Source organism: Pan troglodytes, chromosome 16 (assembly GCF_028858775.2).
Source record: "Pan troglodytes isolate AG18354 chromosome 16, NHGRI_mPanTro3-v2.0_pri, whole genome shotgun sequence".
In the NCBI taxonomy this organism is placed as follows: Eukaryota; Metazoa; Chordata; class Mammalia; order Primates; family Hominidae; genus Pan; species Pan troglodytes.
Window position 1 is genome coordinate 44,102,143 of NC_072414.2, and position 13,193 is coordinate 44,115,335.

The following is a 13,193-nucleotide window of genomic DNA, read 5'->3' on the forward strand; positions in this document are numbered from 1 at the left end:
CATCATGAACTGGATGTCATCTGACCTACGTAGCCATAAAATTGAACGTATACAGCAGCCACCTATCATCAAATGGAAATGGCGTATTAGAAACAGCCCAGGCAGGTTCAGAAGGTATAAGTAAATTGTATGAGCAGGCGGCTCAGACTCTTCCAACATCAACTCCTGTTGCTTTGCCTCCTCTCCCTCATTCTACACCTATGGCTTCTTGGGATGCTGCCTATGTCCAGTTGACTGAGGGAGAAAAACCTCCAGCCTGGATTACAGATGGGTCTATATGATGTGCTGGTACCACATGAAAGAGAACAGCTGCAGCATTCACTCACACTCACTCAGGGGTGACTGTGAAGGGCAGTGGTGAAGGAGAATCCTTCCAGTGAGCAGAAATTCAAGGCTGTCCACTATGTCTGGAGTGAGAGATGGCCAGAATACAGACCTAAATTGATTCATGGACAGTCGCTGATGGTTTAGCTGGATGGTCAGGGCCTTAAAAAGAACAGGACTGGAAGATTGGTGACAAGAAAATCTTGGAAAGAGGTATGTGGCTGAATCCCTCCGAATGGGCAGACTGAAGATATTTGCATCTCACCTGAATGCCCACCAAAGGGCATCCACTGCAGAGAAGACCCTGAATCAGATGGACAGAATTACATGCTCTGTGGCTGTCAGCCAGCCTCTCTATGCAGCTGCTGTGGTGTCTGCTCAACGGGCCGATGAACAAAGAGCTCTTGGCAGCAGGGACAGAGGATATGTATGGGTCCAACAACATGGAATTCTCCCTCCAAAGGCTGAGCTGGCTGGTGCTTCTGCTGAGTGCCTAATCTGCCAAAGCAAATGATTTGTTACAGTGAACTAAATAAATGTTGTTAGAATATAAATTTCTGTACATCAAATTCCCATTTGAACTGGTTTTGACATCTTACTGGTTTCCTTATTAATCAGTGAGTTAAAAGCTTGGATACATGTTCATGTTTTATTTGCAAGACAGTCATGATTTTACCTTTTTGTACATTAAACTTTAGCAGCAAGAACATTGTTTCTTCTTAGATTTGCAGTAGCTTTGGGGTAAATGATAAATCCTCTGGAACTGCCATTGGCAACTCAACAATGATGAAAAGAACTAAACAACAAATGAATAAATTAACCTCAACATAGAATTTCCAGTCCACACAATATGAGGCAGTTTGTAATAAGACTCGGTGAAAATCCTGTCTCTGCAACTTGGAAGCTGTGCAGCTATGGGCAAGTTATTCAACTCTCCTAACCTCAATCTCCCCATCTAAAAATGGGGCATCACGGGGCTGTCACAAGGATTACATGAATCGGTATATACAAAGTGCTTAGCACAGTACCTGGCACATAGTAAATGGTTGTCATTCCACAGAAACTTTTATTTGTAAATGGTAAATCCTCTGGCAACGGTGACTATGCTCACTTGCCCCATTATCAGCCAAAACCAAAATGTGACAATATTGGTCTTACCTATGTGGTTTCTGTTTTATTGAGAATAGCTAGTGACTGCTTATTATTTTTTCCACGTTTTAAGTAACAGCTTTATTGAGATGTAATTCATATACCAAAAAATTAACCCTCTTACAGTCCAGTGGTTTTTAGTCTATTCACAGAATTGTGCAATCACCACCACTATCTAATTCAGTTCCCCCCGGAGAAACTCAGTGCCCACTAACCGTCACTCCTCACCCTAGCCCTAAGTGACCACTAATCTGCTTTTCGTCTTTATGAGTTTGCTTATTAGGACCTTTCATATACATGGAATCCTACAACATGTGGCTCTTTGTCTCTGGTTTCTTTCCCCTGGCACAATATTTTCAAGGTTCATCCATGTTGCAGCATGTGTCCACGCTTTCTTTCTTTGTATTCCATTCTGTGGATGCACCATATTTTGTTCATCGATTCATCCACTGTGGAACATTGGGGCTGTTTCAGCTTTGGGCTATTATGAGTAATGCTGCTATGAACATTTGCATTCAAATTTCTGTGTGGACATATGTTTTAATTTCCCTTGGGGAGGCTGCCAATTACCGTGGAAAACACACAGGTTGGAAACAGTGACCTCTGCTTCATGGTTCCTGGTTTCTGACAAAGTTAATCTCTCACCATTGGTGTGCTGCTTAGATAACCTTGGGTTCAAAGACAGACATTTCCTGTTGTCACAGTCTTTACATAAACGCTCATACCATACTTACGATTAGTTGTTTATATGGGTTAAATTAACCATGGAATCACTCCTGATCCCATCTCCTTACTAGAGGGTCTGCATCTTTTTTTCTGGTCCTATTTTTAAAAATAATGATCTTTAATTGACACATAATTGTACATATTTATGGGGTACAGTGTGTTATTTTGATACATGTATACAATGTGTAATGATCGGGGTAATTAGCATATTAATCCCTTAAATGTCTATCATTTATTTGTGTTGGGAATGTGAAAGTTGTTAGAATTCAAATAGAGTCACTAGTGTTTTAAAAAAACAAACCATGACAAATAGAGCTGGGGAGGCCATGAAGAGGGGATTCTCATGCTTGTATGCCTAATACCAAAAATGATCACAAAAGATTCTGCAAAAATTACAACCTTGCACATAGGCTGCTGCAACCTCACACAAAAATTCCTTCTGCAAAGACATCTGCCTAGCAACTGCCTGTCCAACCTCGGACTGGTGTGACCTTTGTTATTGATATTTGTAGCCAAGGATAATTATTTCAAAACCATTATGTAATCCCCCTCATTTTTTCCTTTAAAAACCTTTTTTTTTCTTTTTTTTTTTTCTTTGTTTTTTTGAGTCAGAGTCTCGCTCTGTCGCCCAGGCTGGAGTGCAGTGGTGCCATCTCGGCTCACTGCAAGCTCTACCTCCTGGGTTCATGCCATTCTCCTGCCCCAGCCTCCCGAGCAGCTGGGACTACAGGCGCCTGCCACCACGCCCAGCTAATTTATATATATATATATTATTTTTTAGTAGAGACAGGGTTTCACCGTGTTAGCCAGGATGGTCTCAATCTCCTGACTTCGTGATCCGCCCGCCTCGGCCTCCCAAAGTCCTGGGATTACAGGCATGAGCCACCGTGCCCAGCCACCTTTGTTTTTCTTTACCTCCTGGAATATGCACACAGTTTACTACAGCACACATATTCCTGTTGCAATGCCCTACTTTTGATTAAATATCTTTAGAGAGCCTGTCTTTGTTATTTAGGTTGACAGGAACATTCAAAATTCTCTCTTCTAGCTACTTGAAAATACACAGTAAATTATTGTTAGTGATAGTCACCCTACAGTGCCGCCAAACACTAGACTCCTATCTTGCTGCAAATTTGATTTCATTAACCAACTCCTCCCCACCCCCTGCTGCATCCTTTTTCTAATGACATGAACATATTCAGTCATTTCATTTCTTTCACTGGGGTTGGCCCTGTGGCAGCCCACAGGAGGCCAGAGTCCCCTGTGGAGACTGACCAACCCTGAAGGCCAGCCTGGCTCCAGCCAAGTCCTGTCTAGAAGCAGGAGTCTGTGGTATGTCTGGAAGAGTGACCCAATTGTCTCCGGTCACGGATGAGAGGGCAAGTGGTTTAGCATGGCAATCCTTACAAAGGATCCACAGAGACAAGATTCACTCGCGGCCTCCCCAGTGGGCCTCCGGCTCAGATTTCCTGGCCTACCTCAGGCCCACCCAGTCCAGATCTCAGGGCAGGGCCCTGAAGGCGCAGTGCAGGAACCTGCCATGGGTGGGACGATTCTTCTCAGCAGGCAAGTTTGGGAAATGAAGATCTACAAATCCCCACTCAATCAGCTCTTCCAGGCTTGGGAATGGCCTGGGCCTCAGCCCCAGTCTTCTACCCCACCCACTGTGCTTTCCCCAGGCTTCCAGGTGTCCTCTTTTGAAAGGATTTCCAGGTCACAGGCCTCAGCTGGTCCCTAGCCCTTCCGACTGCCTCTCTGGGACTTCCTCCACCGACCGGGGCTGTCCCAAAGCCTCCTCTGAAGGCTTTCCCTAGGGTGGCTCTCCTCAATCATCCTGTCACCTCTTTCTTTGCCAAGCTCTTCCAAGGCCCTTAGTGGCTTCTGGGAGGTCTCACACAGAGGGGCTGGAAAAGGGCTCATTAGCCCAGATCAGCTGTTCTCAAAGCAAGATCCAGGGCCCCTGAGGGTCCCTGAGACCCTTTCAGGGGGTCCTCAAGGTCAAAACTATTTTCATAATAATATTGACACTTTTTTCTTTTTGTATGGGTGATTTTTTTATTTTCATCCTCTCAGGAATTTTCCAGAGACTACTGGCATGGGTGAAAGATCACCTTGATGGCTAATGGAACGTGTGCATCTGTATTCTTTTGTTTTATAACTTTTTCTCAGTCTTAATTTCTAATACAATAAATATGGATAGATACAATCCACAATGAGCAAGTTATTTGGGGTCCTCAATAACTTTTAAGGGTGTAGGCTGGGCATGGTGGCTCACACCTGTAATCCCAGCACTTTGGGAGGCCAAGGCGGGAGGATCACCTGAGGTCGGGAGTTCGAGACCAGTGTGACCAACATGGAGAAACCTGGTCTCTACTAAAAATACGAAATTAGCCGGGCGTGGTGGTGCATGCCTTGTAATCCCAGCTACTCGGGAGGCTGAGGCAGGAGAATCGCTTGAACCCAGGAGGCGGAGGTTGAAGTGAGCCCGAGATCGCGCCACTGCACTCCAGCCTGGGCAACAAGAGCAAAACTCCATGTAAAAAAAAAAAAAAAAAAAAAAAAGTGTACAGAGATCCTAAGACCAAAAAGTTTGAGAACCACTAGCCCAGACGAAGCTCTAACTGATGAGAATTACCAATTTGCTATATGAGTGGGGGCTGCCTATGGATGGGGAGGAGATGGGGAGAAAAGAAAGAGCTGGGGGAAGGAGAATGGGGAGATGGGGAGAAAAGGAAGAGCTGGGGGAAGGGGAATGGGAAGGGAGGAGGAGGGAGGGAGGAAGAGCAGAAGGGGAAGGAAGGAGACCAGGAGAGAGGTGGAACAGGGAGAGAGAGGAAGAGGAGATGAGGAATGGGGGAAGATTGAGAAGGGTTAGAAAAAGGAGTCCGGATGAATGAGGAGAGGGGGAGGGGGCAGAGAAGAGGAAAGAGGAGATAGGAAGGAGAGAGGAGGCGATGGGAGGGAGGGAGGAGGTGATGAGAGGGAGGGAGGAGGGTGACGGGAGGAAGGGAGGAGGAGATGGGAGGGAGGAGGAGATGGGAGGGAGGAGGAGATGGGAGGGGGAGGAGATGGGAGGGAGGAGGAGATGGGAGGGAGGAGGAGATGGGAGGGAGGGAGGAGGAGGAAATGGGAGGGAGGGAGGGGGAAATGGGAGAGAGGGAGGAGAGAGGAAGGAGGAGGGGAAGGGAAGAGAAAGAGGGAAGATAGGTGGAGGGAGAAGGGAGGGGGGCAAATAGGAAGGGGACTGAGGAGGACACAGGGAGAAGCTGGGAACTAACCCTTCCTGAAGATGTGCTAAAGGCTGAGGTAGGCACTTTACATATTTTAGTCCCATCCCGTTACAAATGGGGAAACTGAGGCTGAGAAAAACTCAGATATTATCATATATTCTGTGACCGTGACAGAGGTGGGTGTGAACGAAGGCCAGCCCTCTTATGTCACCAAGGCATCCCTCTAACTCACAGAGGAGTCCCAGTATCGGTGGTGCCACCTTTCAGCCAGCTGGCCTGGCAACTACGAGAGCCCGGGACACAAAGGCCCTTACAACCCTGTGCTGTTTTAAACCACTTATAATCTAGAGAAGGGTGCAAAGGAGGTAGAAGGGCGGGAAGAGGGCAGTGGCAACGGGATGCCCACCTCTGGCTCGCCTGGGAGAAGAGGGACAGCTGCCAGGGCCCCACCGGTGAGAGGCTGACCGCGCATTCTAAAGCACTGGACTTGGCTTCATGTCACAGATATTTCCCATAAATACCCATCACCCACACCTTTCTGCCTGAACTTTCTTTTTCCTGGCCCAGGAGGGGGCTGCCCAAGGCTCTACACCCCTGGGGGCCCATCTGTTTGGCCCCTTCACCACAATTGGTTTGGTAGGTTTATCCCCAAGTCCTCTGGAAAAAAGAAAAGCTGATTATAAAATGCACTCAGCATTATTTTCAATCTGCAAAATACAATCTATCCCATGGAGCTTACCCCTGATTCTCCACACGCTGTCACATAGTCCAAATCAAGTATCTCATCAGCAAATCCCGACAGCACCCACTGCGAGAGCGCATGCTCACAGCGAAGGGGGCTTCCTGCCCATGCGGGGAGTGGAAGCATTCTCTGGAATACTTTCCCTGGGCCCTTAAAGTGGCTTTTTGGATTGGAAAGTCACAGTCTACTTCGCACATATCCTGAAGATGCTCTCCACCTCTCCAAACATGGAACCTGGAATGTGCTTCCCTGGGCCACCTTTCCTTCCTTTCTCGTGCCTTCCTGCACTTCTGGGAGCCGGAAGGCACAGTGCAGAGACAAAAAAAAAAAAAAAAAAAAAATGGCTGTGGGAGAGAGGGTTGGGGATGCCACCACAAGGAGGCCAGCTGCACCAGGGGCCACTGTGGGACATTCTGGAGCAGAGCTCAGGAATCCCATGGTGCCCTGACCCCTTCAGCACCTGGCAGGAGCTGGCCAGACACTGGGCCCATTTCCTGAGCCCCTGCCCAGACCGGAATCTACTGGGACTAAAAAGCACTCTTTCTGGGATCCCTGGAGGCAGGCAGAGGCCCTTCATTTTTCTCTCTCTACCCCAGACCCCAGTGTACAATAAAACCACCAGTAACTGCTCTGCAAATAATCGAATATAATTATTATGTTTATTTGAAGTGAGATGATGGAAAAGATGGCCTGGCTGATTTTGGACCGAGTGGCCCATTATGATACCTGAACAAGCAGTTGTGAGGGTGGGCCTGGCACACCCCTGGATGTTTACAGGAGCATCTGGTCCAGTCCTGTCTTATGGCTGTGCCCAGCTCCAGCTCTGGAAGAGTCTCTCTGAGGAGCAGGGCCTGGAGCTGGGCCTGCAAAGCCAGAGCTACTACTAGAAGAAGGGCTGGGCTGGAGCAGGGCCAGGAAAGGAGACCTGTCCAGGGGACAAGGTGCACGCAGCCTTCAGGTGCAGCCAGAACCTGCCGGCAGACCCCAGGCCACCGACGAGGCAGGCCTCACCAGGAATGACACCTGGTGTCTGAGGTGACCTTTTATTCCCCTAGGTGCATGCCATCTTTTTAAATGAGAAGTTTTCTAAAGCAAAGAATAAGCATCTACATCTTACAAAAAAACAAAAAAAGGAAAAGAAGGGATCCTATAACAAAAAGCACTTCCTTCTTCTAGAAGGAATTCTGAGTCTCAAATAAAGAGAAGATCTTCTTTTAATATTGTTTTTCTTTCTATGTAAGAGGAGCAGACGTTATTATTCATGACTATCAATCAATCTGCATATGTAATTATAATTGCAATGCAATACATATGAATATAATTTATATGGACAAGATTCACTTTAACCTAAGTGTTTCCACTAATTCTACTAATAGGTTTTTAAATAAGTTTACTGTCTTGTGTTCCCACACAGAAGACTTTTCTTTGCTCTCAGAAGCATTTGTTTACAAACACCATTGGCTTTCCCTTCAATTCAGAGAAAACGCCCTGTCCAAGTGGCACAGTGACATCATCATCATCCATGAGTCAAACCACCTGTCCTTTTTAGGCATTTCTCTGCGTCATTTACAGCAGTTCACCATAGACAAAAATGTTGTATCTGAAAAAAGACAATAGAACAGGAAGCTGAAAAAGATACTTTTACAATAAAAACACATTCTAAAAAAAGTGATTTTTGTCTAATTACATTTGGAATTGGAATTTGCTTCTATCACAGACCAGTTACCAGTCCTCAGTCCATAAAATCAGCACTTCCAGAGGAAGGTTCCAGGCATCACAGTGCACATTGAGAAATATCAGACTTTAAAGTGCTCTGAAAATGAATTGATTCAAAGAAATAATATGGAATATATTAACTGTTGAATTCTACTGGTGACAGAAGGGGTTGAGGCTACTATAATTTAGAATAACCTTAAAAACAGATACGTTTTAAAAAGTGTTCCAAAAGAAAAATACCGTACTTGAAGGTATTCTCGCAGTGCTGAAGGCTCACACTAGTGTATTTCCAGAGGTGACAGTTTTAATAGTCATATTGGAGACGCTTAGTGACCTGTGAGCCATGGGTTGCTCCCCTAAGCTAAACTGCAATAAACTCTAAGCTCCTCTAGAAGTAATATCTATTTACATGTGAAGATTTCAAATTCTCAGGTATACATGAGTGCATTGTCAGAAGATGATTAGGCCCAGACCTGTGAAGACACAAACAGATAGTTTTTAGACCTTTGTAGTTAACAACTTATAAAACTTGAGCTTAAAGAGATAAAATTAGTCTATTCACACACATGCATGGGCATACATATATGTGTGTGTACACACACACACACACATACACACTCCATCCAAAATAGGGTGCTCATGTGCCTTAGAAGGATAACACTGTACTCCTAGCAATGCAAAGGTGCTTCTTTGGACCTGATCTTCTCCTCCCTTAGTTAATTGTCTGTGGGGCATCTGCAGCCTCCTTACTAGGGCCTAGCTACTCTTCCAGATTGACAACCAAAACCATTTGAACCCATACAGCTCACCATATACACTAACATGACTACTCACTTAGGATACTCTTACCCAGGAAGATGAACTCACAGATAACTTTTTTATTTGTTTCAGGAATTTTGCAAAAATCCTTTTCTCTATCCTAACACTAGACTACTCAACTTACCCTCTTTAGAAAACACACCCATGTCTCAGGACAATATAGAGCATCAAATGACTATTTAGTTTTAAAAGGTTTGTTCGAAACCCTCCCCCACCCCTGCATCCAGCAATCCTAAAACTATTATGCCACAAAGTTGTCCAATCCTAATTAAGTGCCCCCCAACAAAGACCTGCCTTAAACCAGACCAAAAAAACCCCATGCATGCCTTTGTCATCCTCTTCTGAGATGCCACTACACCTCTACCAATTCTTGATGTTTCACACTGAGGTAAGCAATAAATTTAGCTTTGCTCTATGAATGGGCTACTTTTTTCTTTTTGAGACAGAGTCTTGCTCTGTTGCCCAGCCTGGAGTGCAGTGGGATGATCTTGGCTCACTGCAACCTCTGCCTCCTGGGTTCAAGCGATTCTCCAGCCTCAGCCTCCCGAGTAGCTGGGACTACAGGTGCATGCCACCACGCCTGGCTGATTTTTGTATTTTTAGTAGAGACAGGGTTTCACCATGTTGCCCAGGCTGGTCTGGAACTCCTGACCTCAAGTGATCCGCCTGACTTGGCCTCCCAAAGTGCTACAATTACAGGCATGAGCCACCATGCCCAGCTTAAACAGGCTATTTTGGTAGTATTTTGGGTGAGCCAACACTCAACAAGGTTATGGAGCTCTCTTTGAGAATTTAATGAAAGCCACGAGGACAAAATGCATACACCCCAAATTTGGCATATAATTTCAGGGGCTTCATTTCCAAGATTAAGCTATAGAAAAACCAAAAAAAAAAAAAAAAAAAAAAAGGAAGAAAAAAGTAATAGTTTCAGGGGCTTCACAGCCTCCTGGATTTGTGACCCTTGTCATCACAAGGTCAATAATCGTAATAAGAACCCTATACTATAGGAGGAAAGGCTGGTTATCTGTGGTTTGCCAAAGGCTAGAATCACAAGAATCAGACTTTTAGGGTCAAAAGGAACTTTCTGGATGATCAAGCCTAACTATTCCCTCACCTACAGGCTGATACGCAGTTGTCGAATCTGTGCGAGAATACCTGCACTGATGCGGCACTGGCTATCTCTCCAGGCAACCCATTCCCTCTGTGGCTGTGGGCAGAGTGGAAATGAGAGCTCAGCGAGGCTGACCAGGCCCACCTGAGCTTACTCTGATAGCCTTCCCTCTGCTTCAGAAGGCCTGTCACCCGTCCTCTCTCCTCTCACACACAGGAAAACGGAAAACCATCCCTCTTACTCTGAGGGTATGATCCCATGATCCAGAGCAGAAAGCAGTCCCATCGGGGGAAACTCGTAGAGTGCTAACGCGGTTTTCATGTCCAAACAGGATGGAGACCCGGGACCCTTTGAGAACATCCCAGACGTTGATAGTGTAATCATTGTATCCAGCAAACAGCAGGCGACCTTGAAGCAGGGTGAGATGATAGCTGTTAAGCCAGTTCCTTGCTTCCTGTTTCTCATTACATGACTGTTACTCATTCAGTAAGCAGTGATTCAGGCGCACTGAGTCCTAGGCACTGTGCTTTGCCTCAAGGATTCAAAGGGGAGAAAGCACAGTCCCTGTCCCTGTTGGAGGATGTGGGGCTGAGAGGAACAGATCACTGTAGCATCCCATGGTAACAGCCATAATGCAAGTGCTTTACACACGTAAAGTGCTATGGGACCAGAGAGGAAGGGGGATTAAGGAGGGCACTGCAGACACAAGTAAATTATTTTTAGTCATTTGCTAGTTAACAACTTGTAAAACTTGTTTAAAGAGAGAAAGTTAAAGTGACATTTGAGTTGGCTCTTGAGGGTTGAATCGGAGTCTGTCATGGAGAGAAGGCAGGGAAAAGATGTTCCAGGCAGTAGCAGGAACTTCATGTGCAGTTAGTCTAGGGATGTGTCTGGGGAAATGGAGTGGTCCAGGTAGCCAGCCTGTTACCTCTGCTTTAACTTTCTATTTTTCTTTCTTTTTTTGACATGATCCTTCTGGAGCTATGCTTTTTCACCAGCAGCTTCCCACAAAGGAGCCATGAGCTTCAGGGCACTGAGAAGGCACTCATTTTTTTTTTCCCTTTGAGTCAGAGTCTCGCTCTGTTGCCCAGGGTGGAGTGCAGTGGCACGATCTCAGCTCACTGCAAGCTCCATTTCCCAGGTTCAAGCGATTCTCCTGCCTCAGCCTCTTGAGAAGCTGGGATTACAGGCATGCGCCACCATGCCCAACCAATTTTTGTATTTTTAGTAGAGACAAGGTTTCACCATGTTGGCCAGGCTGGTTTTGAACTCCTGACCTCAAGTGATCGCCTGTCTCGGCCTCCCAAAGTGCTGGGATTACAGGCGTGAGCCACAGTATCCCACCAAGAAGGGACTCTTGCTTCACCTCCACCTTACAGAAAAGTTCCCTTTGGGGCATGAAGAGAAGCAAAGGCTGGGGAGAAAATGCCTGAGAGCATTGTGGAAGTGAATTTCTGACACTTCATTGCCTTGAAGGACAGCATTAGGTGGGTATACAGCCTTCATTTCCCCCTGGAGTGAAGTTGCCTGGGGCAGGACTAAGTGGGAGGTCAGAAGCTCAGAGGAGGAAAACTGGTGCAAATATGGATGATTTCGCATACTGGTCCACAGGAAGCTCAGTTGATGAAAAGGAACTGAGTGATGATGGAGCGCTAGTTTCATTCTGGTCCTGTCTTACAGTCCTGGGAAAAGTTTCTGAAATAAAATCTTACCACTGAGGGAGAAGTCCACGCTGGATGCTCCAAATATGATGCTTTCTTTGGAATAGATGGCAACCTCCCTATCTGCCCGCAGGTCATAGAGGCGACACTGGGGAGCAAATAAATAAAGAAGCACTTACTTCTGGCTTCAGTTTGGTGACGTGATGACCACAGAGCTACAGGTAGGTGCTACAGGTAGGTGCTTTTAAACTTGCGTAGTTTAAAAGATGAAGGAAAAACTTCTTAGTTTTCCCTACTGTTATTTCATCCTTTAGTCCCGACTCCTGTTAATTTCTATGAGTCAGTAAAGAGTCCTGATTCCTATTAATCTCTATGAGTCAGTAAAGAAACGGCAAATAAAGCAAATTTCTTCAGGTATAAAAACAAAATGAGACCCCACTTTTTTTCTGATAAAGGACACATGTTCACTGTAGAAAATTTGGAAATATTCAAAAATGTATACAGAAGGAAATGAAGGTCACCCTAAATCCTAGAGGTATTTACTAATTCTCAGCTGTTTCCTTCAGTCTTATTTGTATTTTATGTGTGTACCTGAATGGGTTGGATGTTTCATTATTGCTTTTATTAACATTAGGTTATACGTCCTCTCTCATATCATTAAAAGAGAACTTCAAAAAACATTATGTACATAGTTATTGAATATATCAGAATCTATTTAGCCAAACCCTGTTGTTTTGGTTGTGTTTAATTTTTCTCTTTTATAAATAATATTATGATGACTATTCTTATATAAAAATCTTTACATGTGTTTCTGGTTTCCTTAGACTAGGTTTCCTTAGACTAGGTTAAGAAATAGAATCCTTAGAAGAGTTATCAGGAAATAGCATGACCAGATTCAGAAGTAGAGATGTTTTATTTTATATTTTATTTTATTTTGAAATGGAATTTCGCTCGTCACCCAGGCTGGAGTGCAATGGTGCTATCTTGGCTCACTGCAACCTCTGCCTCCCCAGGGTTCAAACGATTCTCCTGCCTAAGCCTCCTGAGTAGCTGGGATTACAGGTGCCCGCCACCACGCCCAGCTAATTTTTGTATTTTTAGTAGAGATGGGGTTTCACCACATTGGCCAGGCTGGTGTTGAACTCCTGACCTCAGGTGATCCACCCACCTTGGCCTCCCACAGTGCTGGGATTACAGGCATGAACCACCGTGCCCAGCCAAGTCGAGATGTTTTCAAGCTCTTGATTCATATGGCAAATCTGCCCTCTAGGAGGGTGGTGCCAACTATCCTGACCCCAGGGTTGATCCAGGCTCCCCATCCACCCAACCTCTGGGCATTTCTTTGCTAGTGGCAAAATGGGCATCCGATGACTTAAAACTTAAAACATGCAATTCTTTGATTATGAGTGACTTTGAAAATATTTTCAGGTGTTTACTTGCCATTGTGGATTCACTGCTTTGTAAATGACCTGCATTTTACCCTCTTTTTTAATTGGAGTGTTCATTTTATTGCTTATGTAACTCCATTCGTATCTACAGGATTTCAACTTGGTCTGTACTGTATGTGGCAAGAATTTTTCCATATATGTTTGTTATAATTATATTTTGTTATAATTTTGTTACAATATATTTCCATATATATTTCCATATATATTTTGTTATGTATCTTTGATATACGGAAGTTTTAAATTTTCATTATTTCAAAACTCAATCTA

General features: G+C 44.9%; 1 protein-coding gene across 1 annotated transcript in view; it reads right to left on the reverse strand.

The window, feature by feature from the left end:
- Positions 1-6,811: 6,811 nt before the first annotated feature.
- The window catches only part of GNB5 (G protein subunit beta 5), a 60,625-nt gene continuing 54,243 nt past the window's right edge, over positions 6,812-13,193 (reverse strand). The window contains exons 9-11 of the mRNA XM_016928250.4: positions 11,530-11,626; positions 10,059-10,225; positions 6,812-8,360 (exon numbers count right to left, since the gene is read on the reverse strand). Coding sequence (XP_016783739.2) covers positions 8,349-8,360; positions 10,059-10,225; positions 11,530-11,626 — 276 coding nt within the window. The 3' untranslated portion in view covers positions 6,812-8,348. The remainder of the gene's footprint in view (positions 8,361-10,058; positions 10,226-11,529; positions 11,627-13,193) is intronic.